The sequence below is a fragment of the Scatophagus argus genome, chromosome 4 (assembly GCF_020382885.2).
Source record: "Scatophagus argus isolate fScaArg1 chromosome 4, fScaArg1.pri, whole genome shotgun sequence".
Classification (NCBI taxonomy): domain Eukaryota; kingdom Metazoa; phylum Chordata; class Actinopteri; family Scatophagidae; genus Scatophagus; species Scatophagus argus.
Window position 1 is genome coordinate 27,376,475 of NC_058496.1, and position 21,533 is coordinate 27,398,007.

Consider the following 21,533-nt stretch of genomic DNA (forward strand, 5'->3'; position numbering starts at 1 on the left):
CCATGTCAGTCTAGCTGGCCCTGTGAAGCATCAGCATTCTCCCATCCTCTGATTGGTCGGTCAGAGCAAAAGTCACAACCAAGTGTAACTAGCACATTCTGAACTGCTCCAGATCACATACATGGCACAGTTGCGGTTGTAGTGTAGACGTTTGGAGTTGTCTTATCTGTGTTTTTTCGTTGTATTAATAATGGTAATTATCCTCAACATGCAGAATTCCTCTCTAATGCCACGCCTTGTCATATTGCATTTTGGATAGTATTGATGTTTTTTTTATAATTACGATGTGATAGTGGTTGTATCAAGAGGTGGACTAAGTCAGGTATGTCCCCACTGAAGGCCCAGGTACCAAATGCACGGCCCACCACTGAATTTAAGGCATAATATAAAAGAAAAGCTCCACTTTGCATAGCTAAAAGAATGTGGATATTCCAGTAATATGTGATGAATACGTGATTCATACAGCATGGGTATTGTGCTTCACATCCAGGATAATACTTAACCTTTTCATATAATGATAAAATAATTTTAAGTGTGATGAAAGCTGTTGAAAACATTGGGATGTACATCAGCAAATTCCACTCCACTTTCCAAACAAAATGTGTCTTCTGAGAGACTTGGTAGGTGAGCTACTAATGACACATGTTAATGAGCTAGAATAAGTTCTCAGCAGCTGTGTTAATTGAGCTTGGTTGAGTTTGGTGTGTAAAAACTTGACTGCCCCACACAGAGTCCTGACCTCAACCCCACTGAACACCTTTGGGATGAACTGTAACAGTTCCCAAAAGACTGAAAGCTGTCATAACTGCAAAGCTGTTTATGTATTTTGAATGCAATGTCATTAAAGTCCCCAATAATGTTATGGTCTGGTGTCCCAATTTTTTTTTGTTCATATAGTTACTTCTTGACAACAAGATGCTGTTATGTCTAACGTATAAGCAAATGGGTGACCACTACACATCCCCCAGTTGATGGCCAACATTATCATTCAAGTGATGATTGTCAGGGTGTTTTCAGCTTATCTGGTCTTGACCAAGTTCCCTTGAATGATATTAGATTTTAGTTCTGGTCCGGTTCTTGTTCTGCATTGCATTGTCCAAAATGTCTCGGTATGCTGAACCATAAAGATTTCCCTTTACTGGAAGTAAGGGGCCTAGCCCAACCCCTGAGAAACAGCCCCATTCAGATGACTGTCTGGATCCTTTTGTCTATATAGTGTATTACAGATACTGAAATGAGTTGTTTATATATAGCATTTCATACTAAAATTTAAAGGTGAACTGTTGGGTCTCAAAACAGCAGAAATGAGCCAGAAATACAATTTTGTAATATTAGGATCATCATAACATGTGTGGAAGCTGTTTATTCGAAACACAGTATGCAGGTAGACAGCAGACAGCATGTCTTGACTGGATGTTATTTTATGTCACAAAAAGTATGCCTCACCAATATAGTTTTTTTGTGTATATAATAATTTAATAGAGGTTATAGTAAATAGACCATATGCAACTGTTTCCACCAAAGAAAGTGATTTTATAAGAAACTTTGTAACTGTTCAAATCTTTAAAAAAACGGAATTGGACTTCTCTAAAAATAATGTCTGCAGTGTGTGCATTTTGTTGAGGTCCTGAAATGACACTGCCTATGAGTTTGTACAGTCTGACCATTTGTTAACATACAGTAGTACAAAAAGGGAAGTCTGTCTCCACTGTCCCTACATAGGTCTTCACAAAGTTAAAAAAAACAGTAGAATATAAGCTATCCACATGCGATCTTAACTCAACTTTGAATCTGATCTGAAATATTGCTTTACTTTCATATTTTTAAATAAAACCTAATCATAAATATAACGAGTAACGTTATATTCCTTAAGATTTTTTCAATTTATAATTTTTGACTTTTTTCATTTGTGTGCCTTTTTTCTGCATTACACATCAATTAAAAATACTCTACCAAATGTAGACATTTGGTAGTTATCTTATAGTCGTTGTTATAGCGGCTCAGCAGCAACGCCATTCCCATAGCCTGGCTACTGAATAAATGAATCTTTAAAAAACACACAGGAAGGTTCTGTATTTGGTAGATGTTTTAGGCTTACAGAATCATAATTAATACTATGATGTTGTGTTGAAGTGGCTCACTGTGATCTCGGCAGCAGTGTAGCTTTAAGAAGGAGGTGGGCAGCGCTCCGATGACGCAGGAATAGTCGTGAAAAGATGCTTCAAAACTTCAGGCCGGAGCCAGTGTGTGTGGTGGCTGCTAGCTGAGCTGGAAGAATCGCCGTGCTTGGCAGGATCAGCTCTTGAGAGAATATTTTGAGCAGGTTCAGGAGCCTTCGAAGAAACTCTCAATGCAGAATAAAACACTCATAGTTTGGCAAATTTGCTTCTTTCAAAGACAAATTCAATCATTACCCATTAAGTCATTTACTTTCAGCGGAGATCTTTCTGTTTGCAGCTATATGTACACTGCCAAGTGGAGCCAATTTGGGGAAAGAAACATTTGAAGAACATCTTTGTTTTATTTGTCGGAACTTTGGTTTGGAAAGACGCATCATGCTACATTTCAGCACACTGCGTGTATACTTTCTGATGGTCCTAAACCCAGTTATGACATACACCTTCACCGAGGACATAGAGGTTTTGGTATTTTTGCCACAGAATAACTCCTACCTTTTTTCATTTACAAGAGTCGCACCGGCAATCCTTTACGCACAACAGAGGCTGAAGACAGAAGGGGGACAGTACTCCGGGTTCCACTTCAACATCCACTTTGAAAACTCTGACTGTGTCAATGATGCTATGTTTGTGTTAGTGGACAGGTCGTGTGGGCGAAAGCCGGATCTAATTTTAGGTCCAGTGTGCGAATACGAGGCGGCGGCGGTGGTAAGACTGGCATCCCACTGGAACATCCCGGTGATCTCAGCAGGTGCCCTTGCTGCCGGGTTCAGCAACAAGAAGACCGAATTCTCCCATCTGACCCGCATCGCTCCGTCCTTCGGTAAAATGGCAGAGACCTTCACCGCTATGTTTGAGCACTTCAGCTGGAAGACCGCACTACTGGTCTATGAAGACGACAAGGAGGAGCGGAACTGTTACTTCACTTTGGAGGGAGTCTATCATGTAATGGCTGATTTTGACATTAAAACATATGCGTTTTCCCAAGGGGACCGTTTGGACAGTGACGATCTCCTCCAAAACATCCATGATACTGAAGGTAATACAGTTTCCAAAACCACCTCTCTAACTTGAATTAATTAGATGCGTCACAAATTACGCAAATAAGTAATTGTCTGAATTGATTTTGGGTTCGCGTTTGATATGTGGCATCATAGGTCAGATTCTGTCACCTTTCACATTTAAAAGAACTGAATTATTGAATGTGAAAATGTGGATTTTTTCAAAGGGCATTCAGATATTACAGCATTATATGCACTGATTTCACTCGTCAAATGATTTACCCACTTAATTTACATTGTGTGATTATTCCACAGTAAACGAAAGTAATCAGTTAGGCTACAGGTTTGATCATCAACTTGCAACCAGAAAGTCTATGTAGGCTCTCTCAAACGTAAAGATCTCCTTGCTCTGACAGGCTTTAGGTTTACCTTCAGTTATTGCCGTTAACGAACATGTCTTATTATTATTATTATTATTACTATTATATATTATTATTAGAGAGAGAGAGACTCACGGTAAGGGAATAGGTTTACCATCAAACAGTCTTTGTCTTATCATAATACCCTTCATGGTAGTTTTTGCCCTAAAATTTAGCAAACTAATAATACACTGATTAGCATTCAGCAGACTGAACACAAGGAAAATCCTATTGCATTGAACAGACCAAATCTGGAACATAATTGTATGATTTCAGTAAATCAGATTGTTAAAGCCTCCTAGTTTAGCTACAGCTTAACTTCAGAATGCATTGTTCTCCATAACACGGTCTGTGTATTCTAGACTGTCTTATGTAGAAATTGTTATAAAAGGGGATGTATGCAGACCTAGTGGAGAGGAATGATTACATAGGTCCATAGAAATATGAATCTATCTCTAAACCTGGAACTCGGAAATTTATATAATTTTTGCTTGAAAAGGACATAAAAGAATTAATAGGCTGCCAGATTAGTTGGTGATTAATTTTCTTTCAGCTGAAAGTTTGATTAATCAACTAAATGTTTTATTGCACAGTCAAAATAAGCAATGTAAAGAACTTTGGGCAATGATAGTAATTGGACATTTGTCATAGCTTTAGGCTGAGTTAATAGTTAAATATAGTCAAATCGCTCATGTAGTAGGAGCTGACACTGAGGAAAAAACTGATAATTGGCATCTGTGTTTTTGTTTGTACTTACTCCACCCTTGCCCTTCATCACTCAGAGAGACTTACATAACGTTCTCCATTCTGAGCCACAGTGCTTATAATTGTTTAGAGAATTTTGGAATTGGGCAACAAAGAGCAAGTGAGTGAAATGGGATGCCCTCTAAATTATTTTTCCAATCAATTTTTCTTGGGTAGAAAATAAGATTTTAAATTGTTCCATGAGCTTTTCCACGAGAATCCCTGACTTAGAAAAAGTATGATGTATCCAGATGACATACAGGACAAATATCGTCTTTTTGAGAAATAAGCGAGACCCAGGCTTAACAACATTGCTTTTGCCCAAAACAACTAATTTTGAATATTTCACTTTTTACACATTCAACTTTAATTATAAGCAATAAAAAGATTTTCTTTTCCTTACGAGCTGCATAGTATAAAATCTGGCTACCAGTCCCACATAAATGTGCATATACTTCCTGTGTTAAAGCGGAATTAATGCTACATTAGTCTTGTTGATTTGTAACACTTTTCTCCTCTTTTAAAGTGAAACAAAATGAGCATAAAGGTATGCCAAAGCAGTGTCTAGATTGGCTCCTCAGCACTGATAAGCAGATTGTTGGTTACAATCCTCTGGCCATGTCAGTTCAGGAATCAGTTCCTGATTACATCACCTCATATGACAGTAGCGGCTGTTGTATAAATTAGCATATATTGTACATGCTAAATGCTATGCACCTGATGGGAAGACATTATCATTCCTGACATGGAGGTTTGAGAGGTTTCAGCAAAGATTATATTGCTGGCACAGTCCCTCCACAGAGTTGGCTCACCAGGCTGAAATATGTGGCATTCTTTAAACCAAAGATTAAAATTCGAATATTTATTTATCATTTACAGAGTCTTACAATAGAATACTAGTTGTAAATGATGAAAAAATAAAAAATATTTTTCATGGTGGAGTGTCGAGGATGAATTCAGGAGTCTCACAGCCTGAGAGAAAAGGCTGCTTGTAGGATGGCACCAGATACTTCTGTATCTTATGTCAGACAGCAGCAGGCTGTGACTGGGTTGGGTGTTGTCTTTTAGTATCCTTTGGGCTCTAAACAGGGAACTCATCTCACTGATATAACTGATGCTCTGTAGATGAGTAGCAGTGGTGTTCTGGCCAGATTTAATTACCTGCTGCACAGCCTTCCAATCCTGGGTCATGCACAAATCGTTCCAGTTTGTGATGTTTCCATTCAGGATGCTGTTTATTGCTTCTCTGTAATATGTTTCTGAGCTTTTTCTTTTTTTGACATGTGTGATGGTCATGGCATGTTCTATGTGATGTTAATTCTAAAAATCTTAAACCTTTTATCTGGTCTCTGCAAGATTGTGAATTTCGTCCCAGAAATGGTAACTTGGACTGTTCAGAGTGACATTTCAAAACACTTCAATAGCACCTTTGTAAAATAAGGTACATCTCAGGAATCTATTAGTCACAACTATAGGAAATGATCAAAACTACTACTACTACTAATTAACTACTATAAAAACAAAAATAATAACCTACCTCTTAGTTAGACATGACAGGAGAGCCAACACTCAGGATTCATTAGGCTATAATCAGATGCCAAAAACCTCAGCTGGCTCATCGTGAGGGAGCAAAAGTTCTACTCCAAGGTCCCTCTGATTGTCTGAGCTCCTCACCAAAGTTCTTTTTTCAGTTACTATGTAGAATCCATGGCCAGGTTGAAGATGAAATATAGATCAACTTGTGAATTGAAAGCTTTGCATTGCAGCTGAACTTCCTCTTCACTACAATGTTCTGTTACAATGCACATACTGTTGCTGACATTGCACCACTCTGCCTGTCTATGTGGCTTTCCATTTTACCAGCACTGTATAAGAGCTTGAGATACTTCGCTTGCAACAGCAACTCGCTTCCACTGTTTAGGGAGCAATTCAGTGCTTGAAATGATTCCTTGAGCAACTCGATTACTAAAAATTTGCAAAGCTCTGCTTAATCCTTCATACCATAGATAGCACGTTGTGTTTCACATGGATGATATTTGATTATAAAAAAGTGATTGTGTGAAATGGAGAAAAGGGGAGAAAAACTGAAATACCAGGGAAAATGACAGAAAGGGTCCAAAATATAAGATATAAGTTTAAAATTGAAGCAAACCCAAAACTCTGTACAGTGTGTATTGTAGAATCAACACTAGCCTTATCATTTCATTTGACATTTTTTAAGGTGAGAGAAAAATCAAAACTGCTCTTAATCTGTTACAAATTAAGAGCAGAATTAACATCATTTTTTCCACATATGCTGTGTATAATTTAACTTTAGCCTACATTATGAAAGGATTTGGGCTTGTCTTTTGTTTCCACCAGCGGAAGTAGACGGAGGAGTTGGTTCATTGTAGCTGTAACTTTAACAAAAAGGTTAAAAAATCTTTAAATTGTTGAGGTCATAAATTCAATCTTACCATTTGCACTCTGGACAGAGGCTTCTGAATTGGGAAAATGTGTTATACTGAGAAACATCCATCCATCCATTTTCTATACCGCTTATCCGTCAGGGTCGCGGGGGAGCTGGAGCCTATCCCAGCTGACTACGGGCGAGAGGCGGGGTACACCCTGGACTGGTCGCCAGTCAATCGCAGGGCCACTGAGAAACAGAGTTGGTGAAATAAAAGAGAATTCAATTACAGAACAAAAAGAACTGGAAGAGAGCAGGAGGCGGGCTGGGAACTGTAGGTGAAGGGCCTGGGGGCAGAGCAGTAGCCAGATGACAGGGCAGGACAGGACTGGAGACAGATGACACAGCTTCTAGCAAGGAAGCCAGATCAACCAGTGACTGTTGCTGCTGCCACCGCTGCCCTGAAGCAGGTGACTGTTGCAACTTGGGGACCGGCTTGCAGAAGAAGTTGGCTCGACCTCCGACTGAGAAGCAGGCTTGGCCACCAAATGATGACCAAGTGCAGAGGTTGGCCAGACAGCCAACTGGGAGATAGGAGCAGAAGACAACCTCTTTGTGTTGCTGGACAGAAGAGGCTCTGAGGGCACTACTCAGGAGCTGGATTTGGCAAAAGACTAGTAGGCCAATGGCTAGCCAGTACAGGGACTGGATTGCTGTTGGTTAGCAGGCAGAGGAGGAGGGAACTGTGGTGTGTGCTGAGGCTTGGGTGTGAGAGAAGATGTAGCAGCAGACCTTTAGTTAGCACACCTGTGGTTAGTAGGATAGATGGCTGGGAAGCTGGCTGTGAAGCAACAAACCGGTTGCTAGCATACTGATTGCTAGCAGGTCAAGGTCTGGACTAGTAACTGGGAAACTGAGGCTGAAACTCAGGAAACTGGATGCCTACCACGGAGAACTGAGGATGTTGTCCCTCGCTTTATAGTCTTTTGGCAAGATTTACCATTTACCTTGTTGCCAAAACAGGGTTCTCCTCATGGACAGACTGAAAAATTGTGACCACTGACTCACTGCTTGAGTCATTTGGATGGTTAAGAGAATGGTAATCAAGTAAATGAACAGTCTCTGCTGGGTCCATAACTAGCCAGGTTGTACTGTTAAGACTGGCGAACCACATAAAATGAAACGGTAGTTTTCTCATACCGATACACTAGAGAAGAACTCTTAAGCGTAAGAGAAACATCGCTACCCAATTATCAACCACTTTTCCACAATTCTGGAAGTTTTCTGGGGTTTTTGGTCAGAGGTGCAGCGGCTTTCTATGGAATTACGTGGAGACGGAGCCATCGGGGCAAGCGCGCAGGATCGCTCGTCAGGCTGAGGCAGCGGGGATTACGCACGGCGCTACCGTCTATTCATCTGGCAAATGCTCGCTCCCTGGCAAACAAAATGGACGAACTGTTGCTTCTAATCTCCAAAAGCTCTGACTTTCGAAACCCCGCCACCCTGTGTTGCACTGTACCTGGCTCAGCGGACACATCCTGGACGCCTGGGGGCAGCCGTGGCCTAGAGGTTGGAGAAGCGGCTTGTGATCGGAGGGTCACCGGTTCGATTCCCCCACTGGACGGGCAGGAAAAATTTGGGTGTGGTGGAGTGATTAATGCGAAAAATACTCCCCCCCTCTATTAGCCGGCTGATGTGCCCTTGAGCAAGGCACTTAACCCCCCAATATGCTCCCCGGGCGCCTGATGCTGCCCACTGCTCCTGTGTGTGTTTCACTGCATGTAATTTGCCGGGTGTTGCATGTGTGTGTTCAACTAAGGATGGGTCAAATGCAGAAGACGAATTCAGTGTGTGTATGTAAAAATATATATACTGCCAATAAAGTTGATTCTTCTTCTTCTTCTTCTTCTTCTTCTTCTCTCCCGCTGCCGAGCTTCTGGCTTTTCCGAGTGGACCGCATCATGGAGCTCTCTGGAAAGACGAGGGGAGGTGGAATGTGCTTTTTTGTCAACAAAGGTTGGTGTAAAGATGTCACAGTGTTAAGGAAATCATGCAGTCGTCACCTTGAGTTTCTGTTCATAAACTGTAAACCGTTTTATTCACCGCGGGAGTTCTCCTTTCTCCTCTCCTCTCCTCATCCTGGTCAGTGTTTACATTCCACCTCAGGCCTGTGTAACGGAGGCGTTACAACACCTAGTTACAACACCTAGCTGACCAGGTATCAGGCATGGAGGCAAAACATCCAGACTCTCTGCTCATCATTCTTGGGGATTGTAACAGAGCTTTTTTTTGTGAGGACTCGTGTGTGCAGACCAAAACCTTCTGCACATACAACAACAATAAACCATGGTGGAGTGTCCCCCTCCTGCCTGAGAATCTGCGCTGACCAGGTGGCGCCCATCTTCACCCAGATCTTCAACAGATCTCTGGAGCTGTGTGAAGTACCCTCCTGCTTCAAGCGTTCCACCATCATCCCGGTTCCCAAAAAAACCACCATCACAGGGTTGAATGACTACAGACCCGTCACCCTGACGTCCCTGAAATCCTTTGAGAGGCTGGTGCTGAACCACCTGAAGTTCATCACAGGCCCCCTGCTTGACCCTCTGCAGTTTGCCTACCGGGTAAACCGCTCAATGGATGACGCAGTCAACATGGGACTGCACTTCATCCTCCATCACCTTGACACCCCAGGGATGTACGCCAGTATCCCGTGGACTTCAGCTCTGCGTTCAACACCATCATTCCAGAAATCCTCCACCAGCAGCTCTCACAGTGCCGGCCTCCACCTCTCAGTGGATCTACAACTTCATCACTGACAGGAGGCAGCAGGTGAGGCTGGGGAGCATCACCTCCAGCACCAGGTCTATCATACCGGTGCCCCCCAGGAGTGTGTTCTTTTCCCACTTCTCTTCTCCCTCTACACTCTACTCTAGTCCGTTAAACTACTTAAGATTGCAGACGATACAACAGTAGTTGGCCTCATTAGGGACGGTGATGCTGCCTACAGACGTGAAGTTGACCAGCAAGTCCTCTGGTGTGGTCTGAACAACCTGGAGCTAAACCCGCTCAAGACTGTGGAAATGACAGTGGACTTTAGAAAGAACCCACTCACCTTACCCCCTCTCACCATTCTCAACAGCACGGTGTCTACTGTGAACTCCTTTAAGTTCCTGGAAACCACAATCACCCGGAATCTCAAGTGGAAATCCCACATAGACCTCATCAGGGAAAAGGCCCAGCAGATGTTGTACTTTCTGTGACAGTTGAAGAAGTTCTACCTGCCTCAGGAACTGCTGACCATCTTTTACACCTCTACCGTCCAGTCTGTTCTCTGCACTTCGATCACTGTCTGGTTTGGATCGGCCACCAAACAGGACAGGAACAGACTGCAACGGATAATCAGGTCTGCAGGAAAAATCATCGGGGCCGACCTGCCCTCCATTCAGGACTTATACCAGTCCGGGGTCAAAAAACTGGCAGGAAGCATCACTGCAGACTCCTCACACCCTGCACACAAACTGTTTGATCTTCTTACCTCTGGTAGGCGTTACAGAGCGCTGTATGCCAAGACTACCAGACACAAAAACAGTTTCTTCCCCCAGGCTGTCTCCTTGATCTCCCTGTAATCCACCTGCCATTGCATGAACCATTGCACTGTTTGCACTACATGTACATATATTTATATCTTGTTTTTTTCTTCTTGTAAATACTTTATTTTCTATTTTTTATCTTATCAATGCAAAGATTTTTAATATTTAAGCCCTGGAACCTGATTGATTTTGGTACACATCCCCCTGGGCGGCACGGCGGTGCAGTGGTTGGCACTGTCACTGTCGTGGGTTTTCTCCAGGTACTCCGGCTTCCTCCCACAATCCCAAAAGCATGCACATTAGGTTAATTGAATGCAAGATGGCGGCGCACAGTAGAGCAGCAGCTTCTCGAGCTCCTGGGACTAAGGTGTTGTTTTTTCAACAATTTAGAGGCCATTTTTAGCACTAGTTTTGTGCAAAATCCGTGTGTGAAGTACAGCCTAACCGAACTTTTGTTCATCAGAGATAGTTCGGTTATTACGATCTCACTGAAGCTGATATCCACACTTGGAAGACAGGGGCTTCTGAGGACAACCAAGTGGTGCAGCAGAGTACGGGTAGCGGCAGGCAAGAGGAAACGATGTGTCCGGAGACAAAAGAGAGGAAAGTGGGCGGGCGCGCTTGCCCAGCTGAAGGCTAGCAGGCCACCAATTCCAACTCTCTTTCTGGCCAACGTCTGCTCCCTGGACAACAAAGCGGACCTGTTAAGTCTGAGGCGGAGTGTTTCCACAGAGATGGGGAACTGTGCTGTCCTTTGCCTCACGGATACCTGACTAAACTAAAACATGCCGGACGCAGCCCTCCAGATCGATGACCTGCAGCTTTTCTGGGCAGACCACAACCCCCGGTTGAGGAAGACATGAGGAGGAGGACTCTGTGTGTATGTGAATGAAGGTTGGTGTACAAACTGTGGACTGGTAAAAGGCTACTGCCCTGAGGCGATAGAACTTATGACAGTGAAATGTCGACCGCACTATCTGCCTTGGAAGTTTACTGCAGTGTTCGTCACCGTTGTTTGCATCCCACCAGGTGCTAATGAAGCGCTACAGGAACTACATGAAACCATTGCCTGCGTGGGTTTTCTCCGGGTGCTCCGGCTTCCTCCCACAATCCCAAAAACATGCACATTAGGTTAATTGGGTACTCTACATTGCCCCTAGGTGTGAGTGTGAGAGTGTGTGGTTGTTTGTCTTTGTGTGTTGGCCCTGGGATTGACTGGCGACCAGTCCAGGGTGTACCCTGCCTCTCGCCCGTAGTGAGCTGGGATAGGCTCCAACTCCCCCGCGACCCTGACGGATAAGCGGTATAGAAAATGGATGGATGGATGGATGGATGTTGGCCAAAGGCTCTCTTTCCGTCATCTTGGCTCAAGTTGAACGAGACATGCCTCAGCCTGGCTAAGAGTTTGGTCTTTTAGGGAGGGGTGAAAGTGTACCACTGCAAAGGAAAAGTTGCTGGATTTCTAACTCAACACAAAATGACACATGATATTACAATGATGGATTTACCTCCATTGTCTTGTTTTCATAATCAATGGAACATAAAACTGACGGAACAATACACTGGATCATATTTATACAAATATAAAGCGTGCATACACTGCACCCCTATTATCTCACATAGGCAGTTCTGACCACTTGACTATCTTGAAGAGTCACTAGCTGTTCCATCCCTACAGGGATGTTTTGAATGCACACAATGGAGTGTCAGTCATGTCTGCGGACTGTTTAGACCTACAGGAGTATACAGAGGATGTGCTAAGATTTATAAACAAATGCATTTATAATGTGACTGTTAAAAAAACATCCCACCAACAAGCCCTGGCTGACTGCGAAGGTTCAATTTATCAGTTTATTTTTATCAGTTTATTTAGTTTTCAGTTTATTTATATAGCGCCAATTCACAACAAAAGTTATCTCATGACACTTTTCAATTAGAGCAGGTCTAGACCAAACTCTTTAAGTAAACTGTAATACAGAGAGCCCAACATTCGCCTTGAGCAAGCACTTGGCGACAGTGGCGAGAAAAAACTGCCTTTTAGAAGGCAGAAACCTTGGAGCAGACCCTGGCTCAAGATTAAAGATTAAAGATTAAAGATTAAAGTGACATATTTTGTCATTGGAGGGAACTCACTCCAACGAAATTTGTTCTCTGCATTTAACCCACCCAAGTGACGTGCACACACACACAGCAAACCCGGGGCAGTGGGCGACCGCGTGCAGCGCCCGGGGAGCAGTGGGGGTTAGGTACCTTGCTCAAGGGTACCTCAGCCATGGACACCGGGACGGGGAATCGAACCAGCGATCCACCGGTTACTGGTCCGACACCCTAACCGCTGATCCACGACTGCCCCTGGGCGGCCATCTGCCTTGACCGGTTGGATTGAGAGAGAGGGAGAGAGAGAGAGGGGGGGTGGGATGTGAGAGAAGGAGCACACAAGCAGAGAGGCATAGCAGCAGTAATAATACCAGAAGTATCGGAAATGTAGATAATGATAATGACAATGAAGTATAGAGAATGTATTATGGTGATTTTCATAACAATAGTAGTAACAATAATAATGGTAGTAGCTGCACTGAGTCGTAACAGATTTAAATCAGATTATGACTAATTGCAGTAGGTTTCGAGCAGGACGACAGCAGGACCGCAGCAGGAGGTCCAACCACGATCGATAGGAATCTGCAGGACAAAAAAGCACAAGGACTCCAGGGAAGAAGTTGAGTTAGTGATATGCATTAATGGGACATAGATGTGTGCAGAAGGAGAGGGAGAGAAAGAAAGAGCTCAGTGTGTCATCGGAGGGCCCCCGGTAGTCTAAGCCTATAGCAGCATATCTAGGGGCCAGGCTAGGCCAGCCCTAACTATAAGCTTTAACAAACAGGAAAGTTTTTAGTCTACTCTTAAATATAGAGAGGGTGTCCGCCTCCCGGACCGAAACCGGAAGATGGTTTCATCGTAGAGGAGCTTGAGAACTAAAGGCTCTGGTTCCCAATCTACTTTTGAGGACTCTAGGAACCACAAGTAGCCCTGCATTTTGGGAACGCAAAGCTCTGGTGGGATAGGGTACTATTAATTCCATAAGATATGATGGTGCCTGACCGTTCAGGGCTTAATATGTGAGGAGGAGAATTTTAAAATCTATCCTGAATTTTACAGGTAGCCAATGCACTTGACTCACCTGCAGCATCCTAACACCTATGTTAGGATGCTATTTGTGGACTTCAGCTCGGCTTTCAACACCGTCCCCCCGGATATGCTGGCCCTGAAGCTCCACAACCTGGGTTTGTCAGACTCACTCTGCTCGTGGATCAGGGACTTCCTCACCAACAGGCCCCAGGTGGTGAGGATAGGGGAGTCTACATCTGCCCCACTGATCCTCAACACTGGCACGCCGCAAGGTTGTGTACTCAGCCCTGCCTTATTCACACTCTACACACACGACTGCTCTGCTATCCACCCCACAAATATGGTCGTTAAGTTTGCGGACAACACCACTGTGGTGGGTCTCATATCTAACAATGATGAGACCCACTACAGAGATGAGGTCCAGAACTTGACACAGTGGTGTTCCAGGAACAACTTTCATCCTGAACATCAGCAAGACCAAGGAGGTCATAGTGGACTACAGGAGGCCCAGGAAGACCAATCACGCTCCTGTCTGTATACTTGGGGAGGTGGTTGAGCAGGTGGACAGCATTAAGTTCCTGGGCATCCACATTTCCTCTGACCTCTCCTGGTCAGTGAACACCTCACACCTGGTGAAAAAGGCCCAACAACAGCTCTTCTTTCTCAGGAAGTTGAAACGGACTGGACTGTCTACTCAGCTGCTTGTGAACTTTTACAGAGCCACAATCGAAAGCATTGAACTGTTTGTACCGCTTCCATCAGGAAAGCGGTACAGGAACATTAAAACCAGAACCAACAGACTCAGGGACAGCTTCTTCCCCAGAGCTGTTAAAGCAATAACCCATCTACAGTGACTCACTCACATCCCACCCGCCTACAGGACACACATACACCCTCCCCCGTCTATCTGCATACACACACACAGCATACCATAGACTGGCACTAAGTGCACTTTAATTTTATCTACCTCATTTTGTATTTTGTGTTTTGTATTTTGTATTTTTATATATATTTTTTTTTCTTAAGTGTGCAATTGTAATTTTCTGCTGACTATTTATAAGTGTACTTTTAAGCCGAGAATTTGCACAAAATTTCATTATGCTTGCATAATGACAATAAAGACCCTTGAATCTTGAATCTTGAATCTAGAGAAGCCAGTACAGGAGAAATATGATCTCTCATGCTGGTTCTTGTCAGTAGTTGTGCTGCAGCGTTCTGGATTAGCTGGAGAGTCTTTATAGATTTATTGGGGCAGCCTGATAAAAGGGAGTTACAATAACCCAGTCTAGCGGTAATGAATGCATGGACTAATTTTTCAGCATCTTTCTGACTCAGGATGTGCCTAATCTTTGCGATATTGCGGAGGTGAAAGAATGCAGTCTTTGAAATATTCACTATGTGTGAGTTAAAAGACATGTCCTGATCGAAGATAACTCCTAAATTCCTTACAGTGGAGCTTGAGGCCACGGCTAAGCCATCTGGCATTGCAATATCACTGCATAATTTGTTTCTAAGGTGTTCGGGGCCAACAATAACTTCAATTTTGTCTGAATTTAAAAGTAGGAAATTGCAGGTCATCCACGTTTTTATGTCTTTAAGACATGCCTGAAGCTTGACTAGCTGATTTGTTTCATCTGGTTTTATTGATAAGTACAATTGTGTGTCATCCGCATAACAATGAAAATGTATGGAGTGTTTCCTAATAATATCACCAATGGGGAGCTTTTACAGGCTGAATAATATTGGCCCAAGGACAGAACCTTGGGGAACTCCATGACTAACTTTTGTGAGTGTGGACGATGTATCATTAACATGAACAAATTGAAATCGATCTCATAAATAAGACTGAAACCAGCTTAATGCAGTTCCTTTGATGCCAATTAGCTGATACAATCTGTGCAGTAAGATAGAGTGGTCAGTGGTGTCAAATGCAGCACTAAGGTCTAACAGTACAAGGACAGAGATAAATCCCTTGTCTGATGCCAGGAGGAAGTCATTTGTGACTTTGACCAATGCTGTTTCTGTGCTATGATGAGCTCTAAAGCCAGAATGAAATTTTTAAAATTATTTATTATTTTGAAGAAAATCACATAACTGATTGGCGACTGTTCTTTCAAGGATCTTGGAAAGAAATGGAAGGTTAGATATTGGTCTGTAGTTGCTTAAAACCTCTGGGTCAAGTGTGTGTTTTTTAAGGAGAGGTTTGACTACAGCTACTTTAAAGGACTGGGGTACATAGCCTGTTATCAGGGACAGATTGATCATCTCTAATAGACAGGTGCTAAGTAAGGGTAAAGGTTCTTTGAGTAGGTTAATAGGGATGGGTCTAAGAGGCATGTTGTTGGCTTGGATGAATATGCGAGTGAATATAGCTGATGGGGATCAATAGGTGAAAAGCAGTCAAGATGATTATCAGTTTCTACTGTTGGTTCTAAGACACTAGTGTTTGATGTTAGATCAGTACCAGCTGAGGTCAGTAGGTGCTGAATTTTGTCTCTAATGTTTGAAATCTTGACATTAAAAAAGGGTCATAAAGTCATTGCTGCTAAGGGTCACACGGATACAAGGCTCGATAGCACTATGGGTCTCTGTCAGCCTGGCTACAGTTCTGAAGAGAAACCTGAGATTATGCTTGTCATCCTCAATTAATTTCGAGTAATAGGCTGCTCTGGCAGTCCGTAGGGCCTTCCTATATAATCTAAGACTGTCTTGCCAGATTGAGCGAGATTCAGTAAGTTTGGAGGAACCCCATTTCCTTTCAAGTTTTTGCACATTTTGCTTTAATTTGCGAACCTCTGTATTATACCAGCAACAGAGTCTAAAGTTGTCCTAAATAAGCTTGCAGCACTGTCCACGAAATGGTCAATTTGAGAGGGATTATTGTATTGTTCACTAGTATGGGGACATGATACTGAAGTTAATGACAATAGAACTGTTTTTTTAAATTTAGCCACAGCACTATCAGACAGGTATCTAGTGTAGGAGTTTTTTCTTGGTGGTATGAAGTCAAATAGTATAAACTCAAAGGTTATTAAACAATGGTCATACAGAAGAGGATTTTGTTCAAAGACTATTAAATGTTCTACATCAATGCCATATGTCAGAACAAGGTCAAGAGTGTGATTGAAGCAATGAGTGGGTTTAAGTCTAAAGAGGAGACCCACAGAAGTGGGGACAGGGCCCTGTACAAACAGGCCAGGAACACACTGACGAGGGAGATCAGAGCTGCAAAGAGGTGCTGCTCTGAGAAGCTGAAAAACAAGTTTTCAGCCAACGACCCTACTTCAGTGTGGAAGGGCCTGAGAGACATCACAAACTACAGGAGCCCATCCCCCCACCCTGTGGGTAACAAGGTACTGGCAGAGGAGCTGAACAGCTTCTACTGCCGTTTTTCACACCCTTCTCCCACCCCATCCACAACACTCAACCTCTGTGCCATACCTGACACCTCCCCCTCCCCCCTCAACTCAGACCTCCTACCAGCACTGAAGGTCAATGTGGAGGAGGTGCATCGGCTCTTCCAGAGGCAGAAGACCAGGAAGGCTCCAGGACCTGATGGAGTGTCCCCCTCCTGCCTGAGAATCTGTGCTGACCAGCTGGCACCCATCTTCACCCAGATCTTCAACAGATCTCTGGAGCTTCAAACGTTCCACCATCATCCCAGTCCCCAAAAAACCCACCATCACGGGGTTGAATGACTACAGACCCGTCGCCCTGACGTCTGTGGTCATGAAATCCTTTGAGAGGCTGGTGCTGAACCACCTGAAGTTCATCACAGGCCCCCGGCTTGACCCCCTGCAGTTTGCCTACCGGGCAAACCGGTCGGTGGATGACGCAGTCAACATGGGACTGCACTTCATCCTCCATCACCTTGACACCCCAGGGACATATGCCAGGATACTGTTTGTGGACTTCAGCTCTCTCAACACCATCATCCCAGAAATCCTCCGCCAGAAGCTCTCACAGCTCACAGTGCTGACCTCCACCTCTCAGTGGATTTACAACTTCCTCACTGAGGCAGCAGGTGAGGCTGGGGAGCATCACCTCCAGCACCAGAACCATCAGTACCAGTGTACATCTTTTACACCTCCATCGTCCAGTCTGTTCTCTGCACTTCCATCAAACCATGTCTGGTTTGGACACCAAACAGGACAGAAACGGACTGCAACGGATAATCAGGTCTGCAGAAAAAATCATCGGGGCCGATTCTGATTCTGATTCTGATGTACACACTGACAGAAACCAATTGAATCTAAGAGAGAGATAAATGCTGCGTGAAGGCTATCATTACTATCATCCACGTGGATGTTGAAATTACCCATAACAATAACTTTATTAGTTTTAAGGACAAGACTCGATAGGAACTCTGGAAATTCCAGTTAAAATTCAGAGTATGGGCCAGGGGCGCAGTACACTACAACAATAAAAACTGGTTGTATTGTTTTCCTGGTAGGGTGTGAGAGACTAAGAATAAGGCTTTCGAATGAATGGTAGTTGACTTTGGGCTTTGGACTAAATGATAGGTTTGGGTCAAAAATGGCGGCAACTCCACCTCCTCGGCCGGTGTCTTGAGGAATGTGAGTGTTAATATGACTTTGGGGAGTGGATTCATTTAAGCTGACATATTCTTCTGGCTGAAGCCAGGTTTCAGCTAAACAAAATAAATCTATATTATTGTCCGATATTAATTCATTCACTAGTACAGCTTTAGATGAGAGAGATCTAATATTTAACAGTCCACATTTAATTCTCCTATTTGTTGTACCTGTGGAAGTGTTGGTGTTGATCTTTATTAGATTTTTATGTATAACTCCTCTTTTTGAATGTGGTTCAATTAATTTAAGTGGTCGGGGGACAGACACAGTCTCTATGGGATATTGGGTGGGTGGGCAGAGAGGCATGTAGGACTGCCTCCTGGTCTCAACTCTGGGTTGTCAGGGTTTTGGTTTAATAAGAAACTCAGTCAGATTTCTAGATATGAGAGCTGCTCCATCCAAAGTGGGATGAATGCCGTCTCTCCTAATGAGACCAGGTCTTCCCAAAAGGTCTGCCAATTATCTACAAAGCCCACATTGTTTGCTGGACACCACCTCGACAGCCAGCGATTGAATGATGACATGCGACTATACATGTCATCACTGGTCAGATTGGGTAGGGGTCCAGAGAAAACTACGGAGTTCGACATAGTTTTTGCGAATGTACAAACTGATTCAACATTAATTTTAGTGACCTCCGACTGGCGCAGTCGGGTGTCATTACCGCTGACATGTATTACTATTTTACTGTATTTACGCTTATCCTTAGTCAGCAGTTTTAGATAGGTTTGCTTCTTGCTGAGGTTTCATGATGCTGTAGCATACAACATGGCAGGGAACAACCTAAAAAGAGGCATAAGCTAGGCAAGAAGGCTATATGGATGTATGCTGACAAGTCGCTTCACTGACTAAATCAAAATATGTGAACATAGAACTGTTTTTATCAGCACTTTATTCATATTAATAATTCTTTTTTAGCCTCACAGCCTTAGCTTATTTATTATGGCTCTTATTTGTTTGATTTATTGCTTTGATCATATTTTATATATTGCACTGAAGTATATTTATCAAAGTGTGAAACATTGTTTAGTTTTTATGTGGAACATAAAAATTTCTTAATTTGCTTGAGTTTGTCTTATTCCAGTGTCAATGATCTTTTTATTTGATCCTGAACTTTGTAAAGTCTTTTAAATTTGAACTCCTTAGATCAGTCATTGAGATCTTTTTGATGTTTAGTAAAAATGATTGCCAAAATGTATCACAATAAAATGTGTAATTTTAATCTATATCAATAATTACTGAGAACCGATAGAGTAGTTAAGATTTGTTATTGTCATTGTACAAACCATACAATGAATTTCAGGTGCACTCAAGAACTGGCTTCAATATATAAAATACTCGAAAAAAATGCTCTAAAAGACTATAAGAATGCTATAAATAGATAAATGCTCTCATTTCATTCGCTCAGACTTTTCTAATTCTACACATCAAAACACATAACAGCATTTCACCATACACTCACTGTCAACATATACCGTTAAAAGTGAGATTAAAGTTCATATTATCCATAATTAATAAATAAAGCTCATAGATATTATTCTCATAATCATAAATTATTGCACATTAATGGGGTGTACTTTCAGTTTAGAGTCTAGTACGGTTATGGTTATAGGATAAGAACTTTTCATAAATTTTGTGGTGCATGATTTGATGGACCGTTGATGGAGCATTTTTTGGAGGGCAACACAGCAGGTAATGGGCAGGGTGGGATGGATCCTTCGGGATGTTGTGTGTCTTTCACAGGCAAACGTGCGGACATGCATATTTCTGTCTTTGGACATACACACAGTTTTAGTTGTGCACCTACACAGAGTTTATAACTGACCAGAAGTTGTTAATTTAAATCTGAAATTCATATGGGAGAAGTTGACATATTTATTATTTATCAGAAAAGTTTTTACAGAACAACCTGAGAATTCAGCTTCAGATATTTTGGATCAAAAGCACAAGACAACTATTTATAGGACATTTTTTATAAACTTGAATGACTGCAGTGAGGTTGGGGTAGCAGCAGGGGCTACAGAGGTCCTCCAGAGTTCAGCAGTTTCACAGCTTTTGGGAAGAAGCTGTTCCTCAGTCTGTTGTGTGAGGAGTGGGTGGAGTCCTTCATGATGCAGGAGGCCCTTTTCCTGCATCTGGAGGTGTAATTGTCCATGGTGGTGGATAGGTTGTGTCCCACAGTCTTCAGATCCTTACAGCCTGAACACTCAAGAGTGATCTAAGTGTTCTGTTGGGAATATATAGGACTATTAGATCCTGCAGGTGTAGTGGGGCTAGTCCATTTAGGGCCTTTTATGTAGGCAGGAGAATTTTATAGTTTATTCTAAAATTTATCAGAAGCCCGAGAAGAGAAGCTAAGAAGGGGGAGATATGATCCCTTGTGCTGAGTCCTGTCAAAACTCTAGCTGTTGCATTCTGGATCAGCTGCAAGCTATTAATGGAGTAATTTGGACATCCTGATAATAATGAGTTGCAGTAGTCTAGCCTAGAAGTAACATAAGCATGGACAAGTTTTTCAGCACCACTCTGAGAGAGGATGCTCTTAATCTTAGCAATATTACGGAGGTGAAAGAAGGCCTTTGAGATCTGTTTGATATGATGGATAAATGAAAATGTCTTGATCAAAGATAACGCAGAGGTTCATCACAGTCGTACTGGAGACCAAAGTAATGCCATCCAGAGAGAATATTATCAGCTATTCTAGTTCTGAGATGGTTGGGGCCTAGAACAATTACCTCAGTTTTGTCTGAGTTTGATAGTAAAAAAATGGAGGTTATCCAGTCCTTTATGTCCTTAAGACATGCCTGACGTCTGACTCATGGCTCTGTTTCTTCAGGTTTTATTGATAAGTACAGCTGGGTATCATCAGCGTAACAATGAAAGTATTCATTTTACTAAGATTCAATACTTCAATTTTGTCACACACATTAATAATTGTCTGTGTCCATATAATTTGTATTTCCACTGCTAGACATGTCATGTTTATTTATTTATTTAACTTTTTTTATTGATTGATTGATTTACATGAACAAATAACATGGGATCATCACAAGTGTTACAATTAAGGTCAAAGTATTCTTATACACATGCCTACATCATGGTACAATGTCACGCCTTTCACGGTGCATACACAATCCACTTTTCCCAGCGCTTAGTACATTTCTCCAGCTGAAATCTTAAAAGAAACGTAAGTTTCTCCATACACTAAATTCCTTGGATGTTCCTGTGCCACTGGACCAATGTTGGAGGATCTAGTTGCAACCAATTCCTAGTTATAGCTTTCCTACTACTTGCCAAGGTATCTTCAATAAGTATTTATCCTTCTGTAGGACTCTTTCTGGTATTTTACCGAGATATAAAGTAATGAAAGAGAAATCTAAATCTACACCTATTATTTTATTTATCTCGGTAGCCACCTCTCTCCAGAATGGCTGGATTTTTGGACAGCCCCAAAAACCATGAAAGTGGTTAGCCATAGGGGTTCCACACTGT

The 21,533-nt window shown here is 42.6% G+C and overlaps 1 protein-coding gene across 1 annotated transcript in view; it reads left to right on the forward strand.

Annotated features, from left to right (window-relative positions):
* The first annotated feature begins 1,953 nt into the window (after positions 1–1,953).
* The window catches only part of npr3 (natriuretic peptide receptor 3), a 77,666-nt gene continuing 58,086 nt past the window's right edge, over positions 1,954–21,533 (forward strand). The window contains exon 1 of the mRNA XM_046386105.1: positions 1,954–3,216. Coding sequence (XP_046242061.1) covers positions 2,556–3,216 — 661 coding nt within the window. The 5' untranslated portion in view covers positions 1,954–2,555. The remainder of the gene's footprint in view (positions 3,217–21,533) is intronic.